We start from the raw sequence: 22,989 nt of genomic DNA, 5'->3' as shown, positions 1-22,989 counted from the left end.
CCTAGTTTTGCTCTGCTCTCTCTCCCGACAGCAAAAGCTGGCTCATTCTGGATAACCTGTGCCGTGACACCAAGCAATCCTAGGGGCTGTAGAAACATGGCTAATTGGGGGCACCTGGGTGGCTCAGTTGGTTCAGCATCCAACTCTCGATTTCCACCCAGGCTGTGATACCGGTCGTGAGATTGAGCCCCGAGTGGGACTCCGTGCGGGGCATCCCTCTCCCTCCGAGCCCCCACCCCCACCCCCTTAAGAAAGTCAGCCAGCCTGAGAGCCAGGAGGCTAGTTTCTGGGCAGGTGGCCTCATCCTTCCTGTTTACTGACATGCGAGGCTCTGAGAAAAGAGAATCTAATTTGGAGGAAACACACTTCAGGAAAGGGAGCAGGTGGTGGGGACACTAAGGCCCCACTGGTTCAGGCAAAAAGGGAGACCGACTGCGGGAGAGCGACTCCCCCCTGGCTCACCAGTGGAATTCCGTTAGGAAGTGACCATCACATACTGAGTTTATTTGCGCTCTAAAGTATTTCAGCCCCAACATGCCCCTTCTCCTCAGTGACTTCACGGGTCATGGCCAACATAGAACTTGGACAGGAAATCCTTCGGCCTCGGCGCCTCTGTTTCGTGGAAGAACCGCATGACGTGCGTCCGCTGCTTCCACACGTTGACCGTCTCCTCCAGCCCCATCTTGCCCTGCACACGCGGGGAGGAGTTCGGTCAGAGCGGCCGAGGGAAGGGACGCGACGCTGAAGGCCGGGATTCTGCGCTCTGCTCTGGCACAGACTTACTGAGTCACCTTGGGCAAGGAACATCCTCTGTCAGGACCAGTTTCCGCATCTAGAAATGAGGTGGTTGGGCTAATGACCTCTGCGGCTTTTCAAATACTCTGTAGCGAACTGATTCCAGGAGGGGAGACGTCCAGGTCAACAGGCCCCTGGCCCGACTACCCGACCTGACCAGCTGAATTTGGGTTTCTGCTAAATTCTCGTCCTGCGGTACGTACTGGTCCTTGCTAAAGTTCGCACTGATGACCAGAAAAGACACGATCAGGCCTGGGATTTGACCCCATTCACACAGGACTCCGCTACCCAGCCTGCCTCTTCTAGCAGCAGCCTGGTGAAGCAGTAACTTCAGAAACGGGGTTTCAGGAAGAGTTTCAAACCTTCCTCTTTATGTCTTTTTCCAAAATACAAGCCCCAGAGCTTCTGGGTGGCTTAGTCACTTAAGCAGCTGCCTTCAGCTCAGGTCATGATCTCCGGGTCCTGGGATCAGGCCCTGTTTTGGGCTCCACACTCGTGGGGAGTCTGCTTCTCCCTCTCCCTCGGCCCCTCTCCCTGACTCGTGCTCTGTCTCTCAAATAATAAAATCTTTTTTTTTTTTTAAGAATTTATTTATTTATTTGACACAGAGATCACGAGTAGGCAGAAAGGCAGGTAGAGAGAGAGGAGGAAGCAGGCTCCCTGCCGAGCAGAGAGCAGAGAGCCCACTGCGGGACTCGATCCCAGGACCCTGAGATCATGACCCGAGCCGAAGGCAGAGGCTTAACCCACTGAGCCACCCAGGCACCCCCACAAATAATAAAATCTTCAAAAAATAATGAATAAAAATAAAAATGCAAGTCCTGGTGGGATTCTTCTTGAGCAATCTTCTGTTTAATCAGGTGATAACCACCTCTAAGTTCATCTGTTTCTTTGAAACACTAAGCAAAAGCTACTGACCTGGTAGTTGCTTTTTTAAACTTGGGAGACAAAACTGAGCAGCTCCGGACAAGCCAGCTGCTCTTAAACCCGTCAGGGAGGGTCACTTACCTTAATGACCAGAAGATCCACCACCCTGGGGTCTGTGACGTGGGCATTCTTCATGAACATTTCTCGGACTTTATCCCGTCCTTGCTTCACAGTGATGTCGAGCTGGAACAAGTGCACTAGAGAGGAAACATGATTCAGGGAAGAAATTACATGGTGAAAACCTGTTTTACAAACACGGAGTCAGTGAACACATCCAGGCTGCCCATTCATTTCATCAGCAGACATCACTAGCCAGACCCTAAGCCAGGTGCCTGAGGCTGTAGAGGAGTGACACGTGCTCTCAAGGAGCTTAAAGTTTACTTGCGGAGACCAGACCACCGCGTCGGAGGCGGCGGTAGAGCACAGCAGAGCACAGTTCAAGATCCCAGCTCGGTCACGGCACCCGTGTGGTCCTGCGGACGTAAACTTCTGCGTGCCTGAGCGTATTTGTTTCTGAGGGAGAGGAGGAGGATAATAGCACAGAGAACTCCAGAGAGATTGGGAGGATTCCAGGAGATAAGATGCTTAGAACAGTGCCCCGCATGGAATAAGCTCTCAAAAAGGTTAGCTTTATTCTCAGAGAGAACAATCGGCAAAAGGTGACGGGGTGTGGGTTTGCGCGGCTCAGGGCGCGGGGAGCCTGCTGTGTGTGCAGGGACGGCTTCGGTCCGGCCAGCAATTACTACCACATCAGGTTACTCGGGGGAAGGAGGGAGCAGTCTTCGAAGTTAACTCCTACTCGTCTCTCACATTCTGATCCGAGGGACAGCCATGAATGCAAACATAAAATCACGATACTCCGCATCCCTGGTTAAGTCAATGCCTCAAGGAGTGGCACAGCCTTAGGGACCCGAGACTTCAGCTGAGGCACATTAAGTCCTTTGAAAACTAGGTTTCGGTCATTTGTCTTCTCACCCTCTGGCAGTCAGCCTTCAGTGGCTTCGCCGACGACGAGGGCACGAACAGGGCCTTGTGTGGTGGGCAGGACTAGGGAGAGGGGCACATTAAGCATAAATAAGGCTCAGAGGCTAGAATGAGCATGTGGTTGTGTGTTCATTTGGTGAGGACGCCTGGTGTTGTGGCCATTCCTGTGCCATGTCCACTCTCGTCTACAGAATCAGAACCAGCTCTGAACACCAGGAGAGCTGCGGAGTGAGCGAATGAATCAACAATCAAGTTTCAGTCTTTAACTCTACTCAATTTAGAGCCAGCAACAGGAAAATAAAGCTTCTGCTGAGGTACTTATACCTTGCCTTGCTGATCCCAGCAGGGAATAAGCACCTGCAGAAACCGCAGGCAGCTTTACAGGGAAGTGTTAACAGAGGACAGGAAATCACTCACACTGGAAAGAACTCCAGTGGCGTGCTGGAGAAGGCTCTTGGGGAGTCTCTCTTCCCAATCTGCCTTCACTGACTTCACTTTGGTAGCTTAAAATCAACCATGGCGGGAGCACCAGCTCCCAGAAAATTGGTAAATGCTATAAATCTGGGTTCCCACCAGTGTGTATCATAGTAGGAATTTTATTTTTTATTTTAGAAAGAGAGTGGGGGAGGGGCAGAGGAAGAGGGAAGCAGACTCCCTGCTGAGCAGGAAGCCCAGTACAGCTTGACTCCAGCAGGCTTGATCCCACAACCCGGAGACCATACCTAAGCAACCTGAGCCGAAACCAGGTGCCAGGTGCCTCTCATAGTAGAATTTTAGAGAAGAGCAAAGAGAGGGAGAGTAAAACAAAGAGACACAAAAACAAATGCAAACTAACAGGGATCCCGGAATTCAGAATCCTCCCATTTGGGGGTAGTGAGGCCTATGGCACCGTGGGTACTTGCCTGAAGTCATACGATTGGTCCCTGGCAAATGTGGGCCTGGAATCCAGGTTGTTTATTTTGATTTTACAATCTGGTGTTTTTTTTTAAGGAAATGAGTATGAGGACCCTTCCTGCATTTTTATATTAGATCTCTGCCCAACCTTGGGAGCTTAAAAAAAAAAGGTCCCTCTATACCAGGGGAGCTGGTGCCCATCTGCTCCCGTTCTTCATCATCTCCTGAACTACACACCAGGACGTTGGGTGTGTAAGTCTTCTTCCTTAGGAAGATGTTCACAAGCACAAATGCAGTTTGGCTTACAATGTCAGTTCACATATCCCTGAATGCCCATCCTTCGCAGCTTAACCCTTGTCTCCGGAGAGAAATTCCATAGCTTTGTCCTGATCTCCCTCCTCCCATCCCAACCCTTTGACCACACCCCTCCACCGGGCCAGAAAGGCTGTGGGAAGGCAAACAGCAACAGCCTAAGCGATGACCTGCCCAATCATTCTTTGGTTTAACTCGGTGCTTGCTGCTTAAACCAGCAACGATCCTGCCCACCAGCACAAACGGCCATGTCTGGAGGCATTCTGGGTTGTCTCACTAGGGAGAGAGTTCTACTGGCATCTAGTGGGTAAAGGCCAGGGATGTTGTTAAAAATCCTACAATGCACAGGACCACCGCCACAACGATTATCCGGCACACGTGTGCTGAGAGGCCCTGGTATAAATTAATTCCAACTGCTCTCCCTCAACTCAGCTTCTTGGCTTATTCTTTGAATTCTGAATATTGAAATTGCGGTTTTGAAAAAATCTCAGAGGACTAAGAAAGGTATCAAATCAAAATCAAAAGGAAGGTATCAAAGTGCCCCTCTTGGATGAAGGTGCCTTTTCCACAGCCTCTGCGTGTTTTTCCAAAATTACTGTCAAGGTTTTCCTGAGTCAGGACCAGGCTCTGACATATCAAGAGGGAGGTCACTGATATCCTCAGCTGTCTGCTCCGCTCACTCAGGAAGCATTCATACCAGGTACTGCGAGATCCTGAGATGGGAAGGCGGCGCAGTGTGCTGGAGAAGAGCATGGGGTCAGGAGTCAAACCAGCTGGGTAAGGTCTCCCCACCATTATGAACTATGACCTTGACTTGGATACAACCTCCTCAGCCTGCTTCCTCAGCTAAAAAATAGGAAAGAAAAGAACCTCAGACCTAATTCCTTTATGGGAACATGGCAAAAATCGGTGACAATATCTTATAAACAGCAAAGCTACTATAAATGTTAGTTGTTAAACATTTCAGCACTTGCTTCTATTTTACATCTTAAAATACATCTATTCTAAGTCTTAATTGCCTGGATATATGCCTGTCTTCCTGACTAGACCGGAAGGCCCCTGAGGGGAGGGCTGTTTTATTCACTTTTGTATCTCCGGGCATCCAGTAGCAGCCCTATTGTACAAGAGATCCCAGTGAAATGGAAATTAAATAATTTCTACAGAAAACCTCCTGTTTTGTAACCAGCGAGCCTCAGTTAATACTTCTGCAGTAGAGGGGCCTGAAGGAAGGTAGTTCTGTCTCTGTGCTCCGATGCAAGGGTACCACCAGCCAAGCAAAGGGCCGCTCTCGTGTGCGGCGTAACTGGGTCCTGAGAGATTCAGGGAAAACTCAGCAGGAGCAAAGAGCCAGTGTAAAAGGTGGGTAGCCAGGGTCTGCAGTCTGGCTCCTCTCCTTACTAATAGTGTGATGAGAAGACACACTTAGGTGCCTCCATTTTCTTATCTGCAAGACAAGGAAACAATTAGAACCCACCCTCAAATAGGGCAATGTGAAGCATTTAGCACAGTGCTAGGCCGTATGTATGCAAGTCAGTAAATGTTAGTTATTAGAAATACTATTACTTATTCCAATTCTTGGTTTGGTTCCTCAGCTGGAGTCCCAATCATGGATAGCCTAACACCAGTGTAGACATAGGCCTGAACAACTGACCACCTACGGACCACCAATCCTCTCCATAAAGGAGGTACCACCCCTGGGCCCCTCCCCACCTGCCCCCCCCCACCCTTTTCAGGACCCTTCCGACTCTGGAATAATCTTCTCAAACAGTATTTGAGGGGAATTCCTGAGAGGGGATAGTTTAAAAACTTCTGGATGCTGACTGTGGATAACTGAGTCTGTCCTCAACTCAGCCATCGATTTTTTTTTTTTTAAAGCCATCACAAACGATTCTTCCTCCATCTGGGTCTTGTTCCCACCTCTTACTTCTCTCTGCAACAAGAAAGGGTTCTAGGCACTCAGGATTCTGCCAGGCAAACATTCTGTTTTCAAACATCTGCAATTGAATACACCCTCCTCCCCTGGCACGCGCACACCCACACGCACACGCACACCCACACGCACACGTGCAGACACTGGATGCTCTCACTTCCCTGTACCTATTATTCACCTGCCCCCTGAAAGCATTTACATCTGCGGTCCCCGAACCAGCAGTTCACTTGTTTCTCCCTCCCTTGTATCCTGGGGTGTAAGTTCTGGTCATCAGCAACCTCTCAGAAAGTCAGATTCAGGACAGGGACACTGTGGAGGAGACAGTTCTCACACACCAAAAAACTGGATTTTGCACAAATGCTCCTGCTGTAAGTAACAGTAATAATAATCATCGTAATAATAAAAACAGTAGTGGCCACCATTCAATGAGTACCTAAGTGACAGGGCGTCCCCTCAGCACTTTAAATATATTAGCTTTTTAATAAGGGCTACTCTCTGAAGAAGGTATCACCATCATGCTCATTTTACAGATGAGGAAACTGAGGCACAGCAAGATGAAATAATTTGCTCAAGGTCACACAGCTAGTAAGGAGCAAGGTCTGGGGGCAAGTCTGTGTTGCTTCTCTCACACACGTAGGGAAGGGACAGCCCAGAGGGAAGCTCACTTACCAACACCTTCCCTCTCAGACCAGCAGTGACGGTCCACATTAAAACACACTCCATCAATCAACAAAACAACAAAATATCGACAGCCCCTGACGTTCCTACCGTCCTTGACAGTTTATCTCCCCCGATCTTTTCTCATCAGGGACATTGGGCAGTGCCGAGGGGTAATGCCGAGATAAGAAAACAGAATCTCTGCATCTGGGGACCTCGTATTTCAATCCTTCCAGTGAACAGACTGGTTCTGGGGCATCTAAGTGAAGGCAGGGGACAGCGAGGCAGTAGGGGGCAGGTCATGGGGGGGGAGGAGGAGGAGTTCCTAAGAATTGCTAGAGGCAGGCAGAGCTAGGGAGCAGGCTCGGGAAACTGTGGGAGGCCACCTCACTTGGACAGGAAAAGGCACCACTGACTTAACTGGATGACCTTGGGAAAGTCACTTCCCTTCTCTGGTGGCCTGTTTTTCCGTGGGGGCGCGGGTTGTGCGGGAGACAGATGACCACTAACCCTAATGGGCACCTGTAAATACATTCAGCAACTCTACGGCTGACTTTGGGTTCCAGATCCACCAGGGCTGGCTCTGGGCCTCGGGGGCATCACTTCGCCTCTAGGTGCCTCACATGCCTCACCCGCCTGTCACCCACAGTCCCTCCCACGGATTCGGTAAGAATTACGGGGACGAAAGGGCCAACGCGCCCAGAGCGCCTAGAAGCGCGGTTCGGACGCAGGGCACGGTTGCTTTTGAGTCCGGCGCCGCCGCCGGGTCGGGTCCACCAATGCTTGGGTGACCCTCCTCCCCTGAAGCACCCGGAGTCGCCTGTGCCCAGGTCGGTGACCTCAGCTCGTCCCGGGAGAAATGGGAGGCCAGGACGGCTGCGACCTTGGGCGGCTGCATCCGGAGCCCCGCTTGCGCCGCGGCCTCTCACCAGTGTTCGGCACCTCTCGATACCAGGCGCGGTACAACTCGCGCACCCTCCGCTTGGCTTCGTTCATGTCCCGACTAAAAATGGGCTTCACTGAAGTGGGCACCGTAGCAGCAGCCCGCCGGAGGCCGCTCGCCGCCATCTTGCTAAAGAAACCACCTTCTGTGGGGGCGGCCGAAGGACGAAGCTCTTTTGTCATTGGCTAAAACTGAAAGCCACGCCCCCAAGCGCCACGGGTAGGCGGGAGGATAGCTGTGGGACTCTCTGATTGGCTGGGAGGACGCGGGGGGGGGGGATGCGCATGCCCAGACCCGGAAACCCCAGCTCAGCTGTTGGCGGTCCTAACGGTGGCCCAACCGCGCCGCCAGGAGACGCTCGAGCGCCAGGCTGGCCGCGGAGTCGCGGCCTTGGCGTCCCCCAGCGTCCCGCCGGCCACCAGCTCGCCGCGCTCCTTTGGTTGTGCCTGTGGGCGCGCGAGTCTCGCAGAGCTTCGCGGGTCGCTTTCCCCGGGGCCGAGGCCACGGGTCCCCAGGGGCAGCGGTAGCCTCCCAGGGCGCCTGGGCTTCCTTGGCGCCGGCCTGGCCCCTGTGCGGTTTTTCTGCAGCATCATTCTCCCCCCCCCCCACCCCACTCCCCAGTAAACCAACTCTTCGGAAGCGCTGTGTAGCCGCCAAAGCGCTTTCCTGGCCGTTGCCCTCCTGGCGCTTCTCCACGTCCCGGGAAGGTAGGCTCTATCATCAGCCCCGTTTCAGACAAGAGCCTTTTCATCCTAACCTGTGCATCTCCGTGAGAAGCGGCCCAGAAACGTGGAGCCGGAGGCAGGCTTGCATCGACCGTCCTGGGTGTCCCCTCCGTTGTGGCATTTTTCTACTGAGGTTGTCATCTGGCCATCCCGGGAGGTCCGGAGGCGCTAAGGGAGAAATAACAGCTAACGCATGGCAGGCCGCACACTAGACCATTTTACCTGGGCTTCTTTAATCTCATGGATCAGAGAGCTTCTGTTAGCACCCCAGGAAACAGGGGGTGTGGGGTCAAGGTCACGTGCACCTTGTGAGGGTGCTGGGGGAGGGGCAGGAGCAGGGGCTGAGCTCAGCTCTGAGACCCCAGCCAGCACGGAATAGGGCCCTGCAACTATCCCAGGCTTTCCCGTTTTAAAGGGTAAAAGAAAATCCGATTTTTGTTCTTGTATTGCCTTTTAAAATGTATCTGCTTTTAAGTGAGTTATGCATTCAAAGGAAGCTTGCACCATATACAAGTTCAAAGCCTGATAATAAAATGGAAACCTTGAAGCCTCAACCACAACCCCAAAAAGTGGTGATAAGAGTTAAGGTTTATATAAGCAGACTGTGCTCCTGACAGCCACTGGTTTGAGTTCCCCAGGCACATTAACTTGTTCATGCATCACAACACACCTGTGGGATCAGCACCTTTAAACCCATTTTACAGATGAGAAAACAGACAGAGAGAGAGGAAGTTACTGGACAGGGCTGACTTGAGACCCAGGTAGCTGTCCCCGGAATCTGTGCTCTACCTCTCACAACACCTACATCATCACATCTACCTGTCTAATTCTAACCCTGTCCATGCTCCTGCCTCCTCCAGGAGTAACCACTATCATGAATGTAGCGTTTAATATTCCTTTTCATTGAAAAAAAAAAAAAAAGCCACCGAAAAACCCACAAACTGGGAAAAGATATTTGCAAATCATTTATTCTGTAATGTATTTGTATCTAGAATATATATAAGACTCTTACAGCTCAGTAATAAAAAGGCAAATAGCCCAATTTAAAAATAAGCAAAGATGGGGCCTCTGGCTGGCTGAGTCAGTAGAGCATCTGACTCTTGATCTCAGGGTCATGAGTCCAAGTCCCATGTTGGGCATGAAGCCTAGTTTAAAAAAAAAAAAAAAAAAAAAAGAGCCAAAGTGACAAACCCAATGGCAGGAACTCTGTCATTGCTGGTGAAAATAATCAGCCACTTTGGAAGTCAGTTTCGCAGTTTCTTACAAAACTAAACATAGTCTTACCATGTGATCCAGCAGTCGCACTCCTCGGTCTTCACCCGAATGAGCTGAAAACTTTTGTCCACCCAAAAATCTGCACAGGGATATTTATAACAGTTTCATTCATAGTTGCCAAAATTTGGAAGCATCCAAGATGTCCTTCGGGAGGTTAATGGGTAGATGAACTTTTGTACACCCACACAATGGAATATTCTTCAGCATTAGGAAGAAATAAGCTATCGAGCCATGAAAAGACATGGAGAGGGGCACCTGGGTGGCACAGTGGGCTGGGCAGTGCACTCTTGGTTTCGGCTCCAATTTTGGTCTCAGCGTCCTGGGATGGAGCCCTGAGCTGGGCTCCATGCTTAGTATGGAGTCTGCTTGAGACTCTTCCTCCTTCCCCCTGCCCTCCCAATAAATAAATAAATATTTTTTAAAAAGACATGGAGGAAAATTAAATGGATATTACTAAGTGAAAAAAGCCCACCTGAAAAGGCTGTATGTGGTATAATTCCAGCTCTATGGCGTAACAGTAAAAGACGAAATTGTGGAGACAATAAAAAGATCATTGGTTGTTGGGGGGAGGGAGCAAGGAATGGATAGGAGAGATTCTGTGTGATACTCTTTTTTTTTTTTTAAGATTTTATTTATTTATTTGACAGAGATCACAAGTAGGCAGAGCAGCAGGCAGAGAGAGGGGGAAGCAGGCTCCCCGCTGAGCAGAGAGCCCGATGCGGGGCTCCATCCCAGGACCCTGAGATCAGGACCTGAGCTGAAGGCAGAGGCTCAACCCACTGAGCCACCCAGGCGCCCCTCTGTGTGATACTCTGTGGTTGATAGCTGTCATTATACATTTGTCCAAACCCATAGAGTGAACCCTGCTGTAAACTGTGGGCTTTGGATGACAGTGGTGTGTCCATGGAGGCTCATCAATTGTGACAAATGCACCATTGGTGGGATGGGGGGCGATGTTGATAATAGAGGGGGCTAGGGTTGGGGGGTAAGCATATAGGGGAAATCTCTGTACATTCCACTCAATTATGCTGTGAATCTAAAACTGCTCTAAAAAATAAATCTATTTTTTTTTTTTTAGTGGGCAAGGGATTTGAATAGCTATTTCTCCAAAAAAGGTACATAGTGACCAATAAACACATGAAAGGACACTCAACATGGTTAGTCATTAGGTAAATGATAAAATCAAAACTGTAACAAGACACCATTTCTTACCCATAGAATCCTAGAATAAAAAGATAATAGTCAGCGCTGGTGAGGATGTGGAGAAATTGGAACTCTCATACACAGCTGGTGGGAATGTAAAACGATGCAGCCACTTCAGAAGACAGCCTGGCAGTTTCTTAGAAACTCCAGTCCTGGGGCTCCTGAGTGTCTCAGTGGGTTGAGCCTCTGCCTTCAGCTCAGGTCATGATCTCAGTCGGGGTCCTGGGATCAAGCCCCGAATCTGGCTCTCTGCTCATAAGGGAGCCTGCTTCTCCCTCTCTCTGCCTGCCTCTCTGCCTACTTGTGATCTCTCTCTCTCTGTCAAATAAATAGATAAAATCTTTTTTTTTTAAGATTTTATTTATTCATTTGACAGAGATCACAAGTAGGCAGAAAGGCAGGCAGAGAGAGAGGAAGGGAAGCAGGCTCCCCGCCGCACAGAGAGCCCGACGTGGGGCTTGATCCCAGGACCTTGGGATCATGACCCGAGCCGAAGGCAGAGGCCTTAACCCACTGAGCCACCCAGACGCCCCTAAATAGATAAAATCTTAAAACAAAAACAAAAACAAAAAACTCCAGTCCTAGGTATCTACCCAGAAGAAATGAAAACATTTGTCCATATGCAAATGTTAATACCAACATTGTTCACAGTAACCAAAAAAGTAGAAACAACCCAAAAGTCCATCACCTGATGGAGTTTAAAAAAAGAAAGTGGATAAAAATGTGGGATATCCATGCAATGGAATACTCTTCAGCTATGGAGAACCTTGAAAACATTATGCTAAATGAAAAAAGCTAGAAACAAAATACATATTGTATGATTTCATTTATATGAAGGGTTCAGAAAAGGCAAACAGGTGAGCGGGCTGGGTGGGAATGTGGAGTGACGATAGCATGAGGTTTCTGGGTTTGTTTTATTTACCTAAAATAGCCAATACACAGTACATCTTTAATCTCAGATGTAGTGTTCAAGAATTTATCACTTGTGTTTCTGTTTAGGCAGCGGGAGATGCTCTGAAGTCTGTGGTGTAGTGTACAACTTTGTAAACAGACCAAAGTCCATTGAATTGCACACTTAAAATGAATGAAGGATAAATTTTATGTAAGTTACCTCTCAGTCAAGCTGTTGGGAAAGACGACCTCTGATGATTTTTCAAATGCGTGAGGCCCAGTGTATTTTAATAATGTCTTCTTGCTCTCATCGCCTTAAAAAAGAAAACAAAAAACCTATTTGTCTTTGTTAAAAACAATGATTTTAGAAAGTCGGCAAATATAGCACAGCACAGAAAATAAATATCCTCTATAGAATTAGAAGCAATGTAGTATACAGTGAAAAGAATTTATCGTCTGTTCCTGATACTAGTTATAAGCTGTATGTCAAGTTACCTTTCCCCCATGGTCTTTGGTTTCCACATCTGTAAAATGGGGATAACAGTGGCTACCACGCAGGGTTATGAGGATTAAATGAGATAAAGTATGTAACGTGAAATGCCTAGAAGATGTTTGGTGCACATGGATGTTTGCTAAGTGTCTGCTCATCAGATTGTGAGAATCCTGTTAACTTCCTTTAGCCTCAATCCCTATAACGTGTTACACTGAGCAGATCCTGGTGAAAAAGAGTGAAGCAGCAGTCTCGTGGGGGAGGGGTGGGATGTGCAGCACATCCAGGGTGTTTTCTGGATCCTGTGTTAGCATCTAAGACCCCAATTTTTACTTACATTGTACATTACACCCCAAATTAAGAAAATGTCGATATTCTGTAACAAAGAATGTTACTTTACTGGGAGAACGGTGTTAATATAGATGTCAGTTAAAGGCTAACCACTACTCCCAGCCCCTCCTGCTACTGTCCTTGGTACCCAGTAAATGTTAAATTGGGCTGAATGGAAGCCCTGGGCATTTCAGAGACGTGTTCAGTTGATGGTGGAGTGATAACGAGATCCGAATCTCTTGTCCAGTGTTTCTCTTCCACTCCCTCCCTCCTCCCACCCCACTATTGTGTTGATTTAAAGTTTTTCCATCTAAAACAGTCAACATCTGTTTGTGTTCTTTTTCCTTGAGGCTACCTAGGGTCAGAGATAAGAGCAGAGGGTCTGTTGGGTTCCAGTGGCAGAGGGGACCAGGGAGTCCCCAGAGGGAGGCAAAACCAGGAGCTGATTCGGGGTCCAGAAACACAGCCACACACTGCCTCCTGCTTGGCCTTTTCTTTCTGGTCCCTAGAAGGAATGAAAAGCGGCTTTTATCATTTTCCCTGTTTTACACCAAACATTTTAAATTAAACTTTTAAGATAATTGTAGATTCATATGTTTAAGAAATAAAACAGAAGTCCGGGTATGGCCTTTAACAATTTTTCCCAGTGGTAGCATATTGTAAAAGCATAGTGTAATAGAACAACCAGGATATTGACATCGATACAATCAAGAAACAATATTCCCATTGCAAGGACCCCTCGTGTTTCCCTTCCCCCGCCCCCTTCTGAGTCCCTGATAAAGGGACTCCATTTTGTCATTTCAAGAATGTTATGCTAATGGGATCATACAGTATACAACCTTTTGAATAGGCTTTTTTTTTTCTAATCAGCACAATACTTTTACGATTCACCCAGGTTGTCATGTGTATCAAAATTTTATTCCTTTTCATTTCTGGGTACTATTCTGTGATACGGATATCCCGTAGTTTAACCACCACCCCGTAGAGGACATCTGCGTTGTTTCCGATCTTAGGCTCTTATCAATGGAACTGCTACAAATGTGTGTGTATAGCCTTTATTTTACTCTGTGTCTTCGTTTCTGTGGTGTAAACACCCAGGAGCACAACTGCTGGGTCATGCGTTTGCTGCCTATACTGTTGTTTCAGAAACTACTAAATTGTTTTCCAGAGTGACTAAACCATTTCACTTGCCCATGAGCGCTGTGCAAGTGTCCAGTTCTCCACTGCCTGGTCTGCAGCGATGCGGAGAGCGCGGTGTAGGAAATACCTCACTGCTGTTTTAATTCGCATTCTCCTTGTGGGTAGTGATATTGAACATCCTATGCTCATTTCCCATCTTATACTCTCTCTACTGAAATGTCTTTTGCCCATTTTCTAATCAGATTGTTTGTTTACCTGTTGACTTTTAAGAGTTCTTTATATATTCTGGATACTAGTCCTTTGTCCAATGTGCGGTTTGCAAATATTTCCTCCCAGTCTGCAGCTTGTCTTTTCCTCTTTCTTTTTTTGTTTAAAGATTTTATTTATTTATTTGACAGACAGAGATCAAAAGTAGGCAGAGAGGCAGGCAGAGAGAGGGGGAGGAAGCAGGCTCCCCGCTGAGCAGAGAGCCCAATGCAGGGCTCGATCCCAGGACCCTGAGATAATGACCTGAGCTGAAGGCAGACGCTTAACTCACTGAACCACCCAGGTGCCCCTTGTCTTTTTCTCTTTCCAACAGGGTGTTTCACAGACCAAAAACGTTTAATTTTGATGAAAGCCAATTTATCAAACTTTTTCCTTTTATGGATTGTGCTTTTGGTGTCAAATCGAAGAACCCTTTGCCAAGCCCTAGGTTCAGAAGATTTTCTATGATTTTGTTTTCCCCTAAAAGCTTTATGTTCTACATTTAAGTACCTGATGCATTTTGGATGAACTTTTGCATAAGTGTTAGATTTAGATAAAGATTCTTCTTCTTCTTCTTCTTCTTCTTTTTTTTTTTTTTTGGCCTGTGGATGTCCAAATTACTCCAGAACCATTTGTTGAAAGCCAGTTTTTCTCCACTGAATTGCTTTTGCACCTTTATCAAAAGTCAGTTGAGGGGCACTTGGGTGGCTCTGTTGGTTTAGCGTCTGCCTTCAGCTTAGGTCAGGATCCCAGGGTCCTGAGATCAAGCCCCATATTGGGCTCCCTGCTCAGTGGGGAGTCTGCTTCTCGCTCTTCCTCTCCCTCTGCCCCTTTCCCCCCACTTACGTTCTCTCTGTGTCTCAAATAAAATTTTAAAAAAATTTTATTTATATCAGAGAGAGCACAAGTATGGGGAGCAGCAGGCACAGGGAGAAGCGGGCTCCCCACTGAGGAAGGAGCCTGATGTGGGATTCGACCCCAGGATCCTGACCTGAAATGAAGGCAGACACTTAACCAACTGAGCCACCCAGGCACCCTTCCTTAGCCAACATTTCTCTCCCAGGACTCTTTTCTTTGTTTCAGGCATGTTGGTGATGGCTGCTTTAAAATCTTTGCAGATAATTCTGCCTTTGTCATCTAGCTGTTGGCCTCTAGCGATTATTTTTCTGTTGTTTCAGTTTAAGCTGTTCCTTGTTTTTGGTATGATCAGTGATTTTTTTTTTATTGAAACCTGGACATTTTAGGTATTATGGTATGAGATCCTGGATCTCATTTAAACTTCTTTCCCTCTTCCTTTCTTCCTTTCTTCTCTCTCTTTCTTTTTTTTCCCTCTCTCTTCTTTCTTCCCTCTTTCCTTTCTTTTCCTTCCCTTCCCTTCCTTTCCCTACCCTCCCTCCCTTCCTTTCTTTCTTTCTTTCTCTTTCTTTTCTTTTCTTCTTTCTTCCCTTCTTCCTTCCCTCTTCCCTTCTCTTCCCTTCCTTCTTTCTTTCCTTCTTCCTTTTTTTTTTTTTAAATGACGCCACTCCAGCAAGGGAAATGGAGGAACTTCCTTGTTACTACAAGTCAGGGAAGGAGTCCAGGTTCCACTCAGCCTTAGCGGACACTAAGGGGGGCCCCTCACAGTGATCAGCGGGAGTGGTAGTTCTGGCTGCCTGCGGATCTCCCTCTCATACCTCTCTGGTTGATAAGGGGCAGGGAACCTCCTTACTGCTCCTCCCCTTGTGGCTTCCACAGACACCGTGGGAGCGAGGTTGCTTTCTACCTGGGTCAGAGGTAGAAGTCCCACCTCTCCTCTAGGTCTCCTCTGACAACCCTGAGTAGGAAGGGGGAGATGCACCAGGTGTGGTCATCCGAGCACAGGGCCCTGTGTGAAGCCGGCTCTGAAAATAATCTCATCACTTCAGATTGGGGGAGCTCTCACAGGGCATGGGCCGAAGTCAGAGTCCTCGGGAGCGGGGAGTAGGGGGCAGGAATCTGGATTTCGGGCCCTGCCACGTACCCTCTGTGAGACCGTGGCCTGCATTCCCTGGACACTCCTGTGTTCCTGGCCAGCCACAGAGCCAGACGCAGAGGACACAGAGGAGAAGGAGGCATAGTCCTGCCCTCATAAGCCTTGGCACTGCACAAGCTCCTGGAATCTGGGTCAAATTCTGGGTAGGGGCTAAGGGGCAACAAAGCCTCAAGAATGACTTGGGGTTCGTTTCCCGCCCCTTGAGCTGAGATGACTATTAAGCTGATATCACAATATAGAACAACAAAGAAGTGTGCTCCTTAGGTAAGAGGACGGAAGTGTGCAATTTCACCGTTCTGGCACGTTTGCATTTGCGGGCTGAGCTTCCGGGGGGCGGTGTGTACACGGCTCCTACCATACCTGCTGTTTTGCATCTGACTTTTTTTTTTTTCTCACGAATCGTCTCCAAGATCATTCTCTCACTTTCTCTCCATCTGATTCATTTTAGTTCTGGAAGCCATTTCTAAAGTGGCTATATCATATTTTGTATTTTAGCTGTTCCCCTAGTCAGAGATCTGGGGGCCTTCCAACCCTGTGCTGTTAAAACATGGGGCACCCCCATTCATGCCTCACCTAAGCCTACCTGGGTGGGTTTTTCTCGGGAACAGGTAACTAGAAGTAGACTTGCGGAGGCAACAGCTATGTGCCTTTTACGTACACATGGTCAAATTGCCCTCCGCTCCCTGACTGGAAGTACTGGTTTCTCGCCCCTGCTTCGACATTTAATATTATCCGTTTTACAGTTTTGCCAACTTGAGGGGAGAAAATGATAGCCCTTTTTTTCTTTAATTTTCATGATTACTAATGAAATTGAGCGGCTTTTCATGTGGCCGCTTCTGTTTCTTCCTATTCTTTGCCCATTTTTCTATTTCATTGTCCAGCTGATTTGCGGGCATACTTTTTGTGGTGTCCATATTTAACACTTGCCATATGTATGGCAAATACCCCCATTTCTTGTTTGTTTTCAACTTTGTTGATGGCTTGGTCATATAGGAGTTTAAGTATTTGTATAGTCTAAGAATTATGTGTCTTATTTATTTTTTAAAAAACATTTTATTTATTTGGAGGGGGGAGGGGCAAATGGAAAGGGAGAGAGAGAATCTCAAGCAGACTCATGCTGAGCTCGGAGCCTGATGTGGGGCTCGATCTCACAATCCTGAAATCACAACCGGAGGTAAAATCAAGAGCCGGATGCTTAACCCGACTAAACGACACAGGTGCCCCCACCCTCCACATCTTATCTGTGAAATCTTTTCTACTCCAAGGTTGCAAACATATACTTTTAAAAAATACTTTGATAGGGGGTGCCTGGGTGGCTCAGATGGTTAAGCATCTGCCTTTGAGCCCCATGTCTGAGCCCCATGTCTGGCTCCCAGCTCAGCAAGGAGCCTGCTTCTCCTCTCCCTCTGCCTCTCCCCCTGCCTGTGCTCTATCTGCCTCTCTCTCTCTCAAATGAATAAATAAAATCTTTTAAAAAAATAGTAGGGATTCCTGGGTGGCTCAGTGGGTTAAGCAGTTGCCTTTGGCTCAGGTCATGATCCCAGGGTCCTGGGATCGAGTCCCACATTGGGCTCCCTGCTCAGCGGGGAGCCTGCTTCTCCCTCTGCCTGCTGCTCCGCCTGCTTGTGTGCACGTTCTCGCTCTTTTGCTCTCTGACAAATAAATAAAATCTTAAAAAAATACCTTAATACACTCTTTGAATGCTTTATCTATTGTGGAGTGCTGTTTGTCTATAAGGGGTCATGAAAACACATCACCAGTCGGGGTGTATTTGTGGTTAGACTTTAGGGCGCTGGGGCTCCCCATTCCTGCTGGGTGTTCGGTACCAGCCACTGAGCCCTTCTCTGGTCAAGAATCCTCACCCACGTTGCTCTCACCCGGTGTTTGATGCATCCCTATTTGTCTGCTTACCGCAGGTTGGGGAAAACAAGTCCGTCACCTTTCTTCGTCCCATGAGTCCCCAGCCAGTCATCCTGATCGGGCTCTGTCCTGCTCCCCAGACTTAGCACTCTGAAGAGCAGTCAGAGACCCCCTAGACCTTGCACCTTCCACGGTGATGCTGTCTGCCTGTATTTTGGGCTTGTGTGTCCTCTGCCAACCTCCTCCTGTCTGCCTTCCACTTTTGAGGGACTCCGTATAGCTTCTAGTGTAACAGGCATCCCCTTTGGCCTCCAGTCCCATTATGGATTTATTTTTATATCTACGTTCTTTACCTCTGTGGTGTGAGGTAGGAGCGAGAGGCTGTGCGCAGGTGGCAGGCTGGTGTCTGGGCCCAGTGGCCACTGAGAACCTTCCTATTGTCCTGACACTGAAGGCTGACTCAGCTCACCTAGATTCTTGAGTCACAATGATTTCCCCTCAAAACTCTGTAGAACATTACCCCACTCTCCTCTGACAGACAGTATTGCCTGTGGCAATTCTGATACTCTTCTGAGTCTTTATTCTTTTTAGGCAATCCGGTTTTTTCCCCTCTGCCTTAATGTTTTCTTTTCTTTTTTTCCTTTTTTAAAAAAAAAGATTTTATTTTATTTATTTTATTTTATTAAATTTTATTTTTTTCAGTGTTGCAAAATTAATTGCTTGTGTGCCACACCCAGTGCTCCATGCAATATGTGCCTTCCTTAATACCCAACACCAGGCTCACCCATCTCCCCTCCAAAACCCTCAGTTTGTTTCTCAGAGTCCACAGTCTCTCATGGTTCATCTCTCCCTCCGATTTCCCCCAACTCACTTTCCTCTCCATCTCCCAATGTCCTCCATGTTGATCCCTATTGTCCACAAGAAAGTGAAACCATATGATAATTGACTCTCTCTGCTTAACTTATTTCACTCAGCATAATCTCCTCCGATCCCATCCATGTTGCTACAAAAGTTGGGTATTCATCCTTTCTGATGGAGGCATAATACTCCATAGTGTATATGGACCACATCTTCCTTATCCATTCATCTGTTGAAGGGCATCTTGGTTCTTTCCAGTTTGGAGACCGTGGCCATTGCTGCTATGAACATTGGGGTACAGGTGGCCCTTCTTTTCACTACATCTGTATCTTTGGGGTAAATACCCAGTAGTGCAATTACAGGGTCATCAGGTAGCTCTATTTTTAATTTTTTGAGGAATCTCTATACTGTTTTCCAACATGGCTGTACCAACTTGCATTTCCACCAACGGTGTAAGAGGCTTCCCCTGTCTCCACAATCTCTCCAACACTTGTTGTTTACTGTCTTGTTGATTTTGGCCATTCTTACTGGTGTAAGGTGGTATCTCAATTTTTTTTTTCAAGTGTATACAACATAATTTTATTTATTTATTTATTAAAAATTTAAAAAATTTATAAACATATAATATATTATTAGCCCTAGGGGTACAGGTCTGTGAATCGACAGGTTTACACACTTCACAGCACTCACCATAGCACATACCCTCCCCAGTGTCCATAACCCCACCACCCTCTCCCTATCTCCCTACCCCCCACCACCCTCAGTTTGTTTTGTGACATTAAGAGTCTCTTATATAAAGATTTTATTTTTAAGTAAGCTCTACACCCAGTGTGGGGCTTGAACTCACAGCCCCGAGATCAAGCCTCGCTTGTTCCACTTGCTGAGCCAGTCAGGTGCCCTCTTAATGTTTTCTTTATCCTTAAAGTTAAAAAATCTTACCAGAATATGTATACTTAGTGTTACTTTTGCTTCATTGAGTTAATCTAAAAGCGTGTGGTTAAGAGTCAAGGCTTCCTTTACTTTGAGGAACATTTTTATTTCATTGTTTCTAACTCAACTCTCTTCCTCCTGTTATACTTACTTGACTATTCCACCTTCTAGGTTTGTCTTCCATATCTCTCATCTTTTCTCTCAATGTTTCTATTCTTTATCTTTTGCCTCTGGATTCTGGGAGAACTTCATGGTCTTTTAATGCATCTACTCAGTCGTTGTTTTGTTTTGTTTTTGCTTTTGTTTCTTTTCTTTTCTTTTCTTTTTTTTCTTTTTCTTTTTTTTTTTTTTTTGTAGTATCCAACCTACTATTCACAGTTTCCATGATATCTTAAAATTTAGGGGCAACTGGCTGGCTCAGCTGATGGAGCATGCAACTCTTGATCTCGGGTTTGTGAGTTCAAGCCCCATGTTGGGTGTGGAGATTACTTAAAAAATAAAATCTTTTTGAAAAAATCAAATTTAACTATTGGCCTATATCAGGATAAATTTTTATTCCTGCCTGCTTCAGTTTCAAAGATACACTGTCTTATTGGATATTGTTGAGAATACAAAATAGGACATTTCTAGGTTTCTTCTGTTTTGGAGGGTAACTATTGCAGAGGAGACCATGGATTGCTCTGAGTCATGATGCTGAATTCCTCCTCCTGGCCATTTCTTTTCACAGGTCCTTTTTTTCTGTTTCTTATCCTTACAAAGAAATATCTATCTTTGTTCTGTTAGGAGTTGAGTGGGTTCTTTTGAAGATTATGTGAGTACCTGTTTTATTTAAAATAGAATGTTTACAGAGTTTGAAGTCTGGAGGAAGAAAAAAATAGAACAGTTCATTTAACTTTACTCTTTTTTTTTTAAAAGATTTTATTTATTTATTTGACAGAGAGAGACCACAAGTGGGCAGAGAGGCAGGCAGAGAGAGAGGGAACCGGTCTCCCTGCTGAGCAGAGAGCACAATGCGGGACTCGATCCCAGGACCCTGAGATCATGACCTGAGCCGAAGGCAGTGGCTTAACCCACTGAGCCACCCAGGTGCCCTAACTTTACTCTTTTTTAAAAAGAGTTTATTTTATTTGAGAAAAAGAGAGAGCACCTTAGTAGGGGGAGCAGCAGAGGGAGAAGGAGAAGCAGGCTCCCCGCTGAACAGGGAGACTGATAAGGGGGCTTGATCCTAAGACCCTGGGATCGTGACCTGAGCCGAAGGCAGATGGTTAACCTAACTGAGCCACTCAGGCCCTAAATTGACTCTTTTTAAACCCAACTTTGTTGATATATAATTGGCATATTGGTATTTGGTAATATATACTTGTGAAACCATCATCACAATTAAGAGAGTGAGCATATCTGTCACCTGTAAAAGCTTCCTCGTGTGCCTTTGTGATCCCTCCATCCCACCTCTCCCTCTCTGTACCTCCATCCGAGACAACCACTGATCTGCTTTCTGTCTTGAAAACATATTTGCATTTTGTAAAATTTTAGATAAATGGAATCATACAGTCTGTATCCTTCTTTTTCGGTTTCTTGCACTCGCCCAAACTATTTTAGGATTCCTCCTTATTGTGATGGGGATCAGCAGTCCATTCCTTGTAGTGGTGAGTGTATTCCGTTACATGGATAGGCTGAAATTTATTAATTCACCTGTTCAGGGATGTTTAGGTTGTTTCCACTATGGAGCTATTGCAAATAAAGTTGTTATGAATATTTGTGTACATGTCATTGTATGGAATACAACTTTCTCGGGTAAATACCTAGAATGGGATGGCAGGTAACATGGCAGGTGTATGTTTTTATTTTTTTTTTAATATTTTATTTATTTATTTGACAGAGAGAGATCACAAGTAGGCAGAGAGGCAGGTAGAGAGGGGGGTGGGAAGCAGGCTCTCTGCTGAGCAGAGAGCCCAATGCCGGGCTCAATCCCAGGACCTTGGGATCATGACCTGAGCCGAAGGCAGAGGCTTAGCCCACTGAGCCACCCAGGTGTCCCTATGTTCTTATTTTTAAAGAAACTTCTGAACTCCAAAAACTAGTCATATCATTTTACATTCTTATCAGCAGTGGTTGAGGGTTCAGTCATTCCACTTCTCATCAACAGCCAGTCTCTTTAATTTGAGGCCATCTTTAGTAGGTATGGAGGATATCTTATGGTTTTATTTTTTTTAAAGATTTATTTATTTATTTGACAGAGAGAGATCACAAGTAGGCAGAGAGGCAGGCAGAGAGAGAGGAGGAAGCAGGCTCCCCGTCGAGCAGAGAACCCGATGCGGGGCTCGATTCCAGGACCCTGAGACCATGACCCAAGCCAACGGCAGAGGCCCTAACCCACTGAACCACCCAGGCGCCCCTATCTTATGGTTTTAATTTGCATTTTCTTTCCCTAGTGACCAGTGGTATTGAGAGTATTTTCATGTGCTTATTTACCATCTGTTTATCTTCTTTTGTGAAATATCTGTTTAAACCTTTTGCCTATTTTATTTTAGTTGTTTTTTTTAAGATTTATTTATTTATTTATTTATTTACAGAGAGAGAGACAGCAAGAGAGCGAGCACAAGCAGGGGGAGTGGGAGAGGGAGAAGCAGGCCCCCTCCGCCAAGCAAGGAGCCCGACATGGGACTTGATCCCAGGATGCCAGGATCATGACCTGAGCCAAAGGCAGACGTCCAACTGACTGAGCCACCCAGGCGTCCCTTATTTTAGTTTTTTATTTAAGATTCTATTTATTTATTTGAGAGAGACAGAGTTAGAGACAGAGAGAGTATGAGCAGGGGGAGGGGCAGAGGGAGAAGCAGAATTGCTGCTGAGCAGGGAGCCCAACAGGGCCTCCATCCCAGGACCCTGAGATCATGACCAGAGCCGAAGGCAGACACCCAACCGAGTCACCCAGGCACCCCATCTTTTTCCCATTTAAAAAATCAGTTGTTTTGGGGGCACCTGGGTGGCTCAGTGGGTTAAAGCCTCTGCCTTCGGCTCAGGTCATGATCTCGGGGCCCTGGGATCGAGCCCCACATGGGGATCTCTGCTCAGTGGGGAGCCTGCTTCCTCCTCTCTCTCTGCCTGCCTCTCTGCCTGCTTGTGATCTCTGTCTGTCAAATAAATAAGTAAAATCTTAAAAAAAAATCAGTCATTTTCTTATTATTGAGTTTGAGAGTTCTTTGTATATTCTAGACAGATCTCTTTATTAGATATATAATTTGCAATTTTTTTTCCTAGTCTCAGGCTTATCTTTCTGTTCTCTTAATAGTATCTTTGGAAGAGAAGATACAAATTTTGATGAAGTCCAATATATTAGCTTTTTTTTCTATAATGGATCACGATTTTGGTGTTATATTGAGAAATCTTTGCTTAATCCGTGGTCACAACGATTTTCTCCTATGTTTTCTTCTAGAAATTTTATAGTTTTTGGTTTTAGATTTAGGTCTATGATTAATTTTGAGTTATTTTTTGTACATGGTATGAAATATGAATCCAAGTCCACTTTTCTCCTTATGAATACTCAGTTTCTCCAGGACAATTTATTGAAAAGACTTTCCTCCAGTG

The 22,989-nt window shown here is 46.5% G+C and overlaps 1 protein-coding gene and 1 long non-coding RNA gene across 2 annotated transcripts; one reads left to right on the top strand and one right to left on the bottom strand.

The window, feature by feature from the left end:
• Positions 1-552: 552 nt before the first annotated feature.
• On the bottom strand, positions 553-7,614 carry NDUFA6 (NADH:ubiquinone oxidoreductase subunit A6). The gene is made up of 3 exons (XM_032882858.1): positions 7,429-7,614; positions 1,804-1,919; positions 553-688 (listed from the first exon to the last, which is right to left on the bottom strand). The coding sequence occupies exons 1-3, from the start codon at positions 7,565-7,567 to the stop codon at positions 557-559; spliced, it is 387 nt and encodes a 128-aa protein (XP_032738749.1). The 5' UTR covers positions 7,568-7,614; the 3' UTR covers positions 553-556.
• On the top strand, positions 2,230-6,543 carry LOC116882449. The gene is made up of 3 exons (XR_004385648.1): positions 2,230-2,391; positions 3,697-3,703; positions 6,530-6,543. It is a non-coding gene; the product is annotated as an uncharacterized LOC116882449 (long non-coding RNA).
• Positions 7,615-22,989: the final 15,375 nt, after the last annotated feature.

This window comes from Lontra canadensis, unplaced genomic scaffold (assembly GCF_010015895.1).
Source record: "Lontra canadensis isolate GAN:19392208 unplaced genomic scaffold, GSC_riverotter_1.0 scaffold84, whole genome shotgun sequence".
Classification (NCBI taxonomy): domain Eukaryota; kingdom Metazoa; phylum Chordata; class Mammalia; order Carnivora; family Mustelidae; genus Lontra; species Lontra canadensis.
This window is presented reverse-complemented; position numbering and strand designations above follow the sequence as displayed.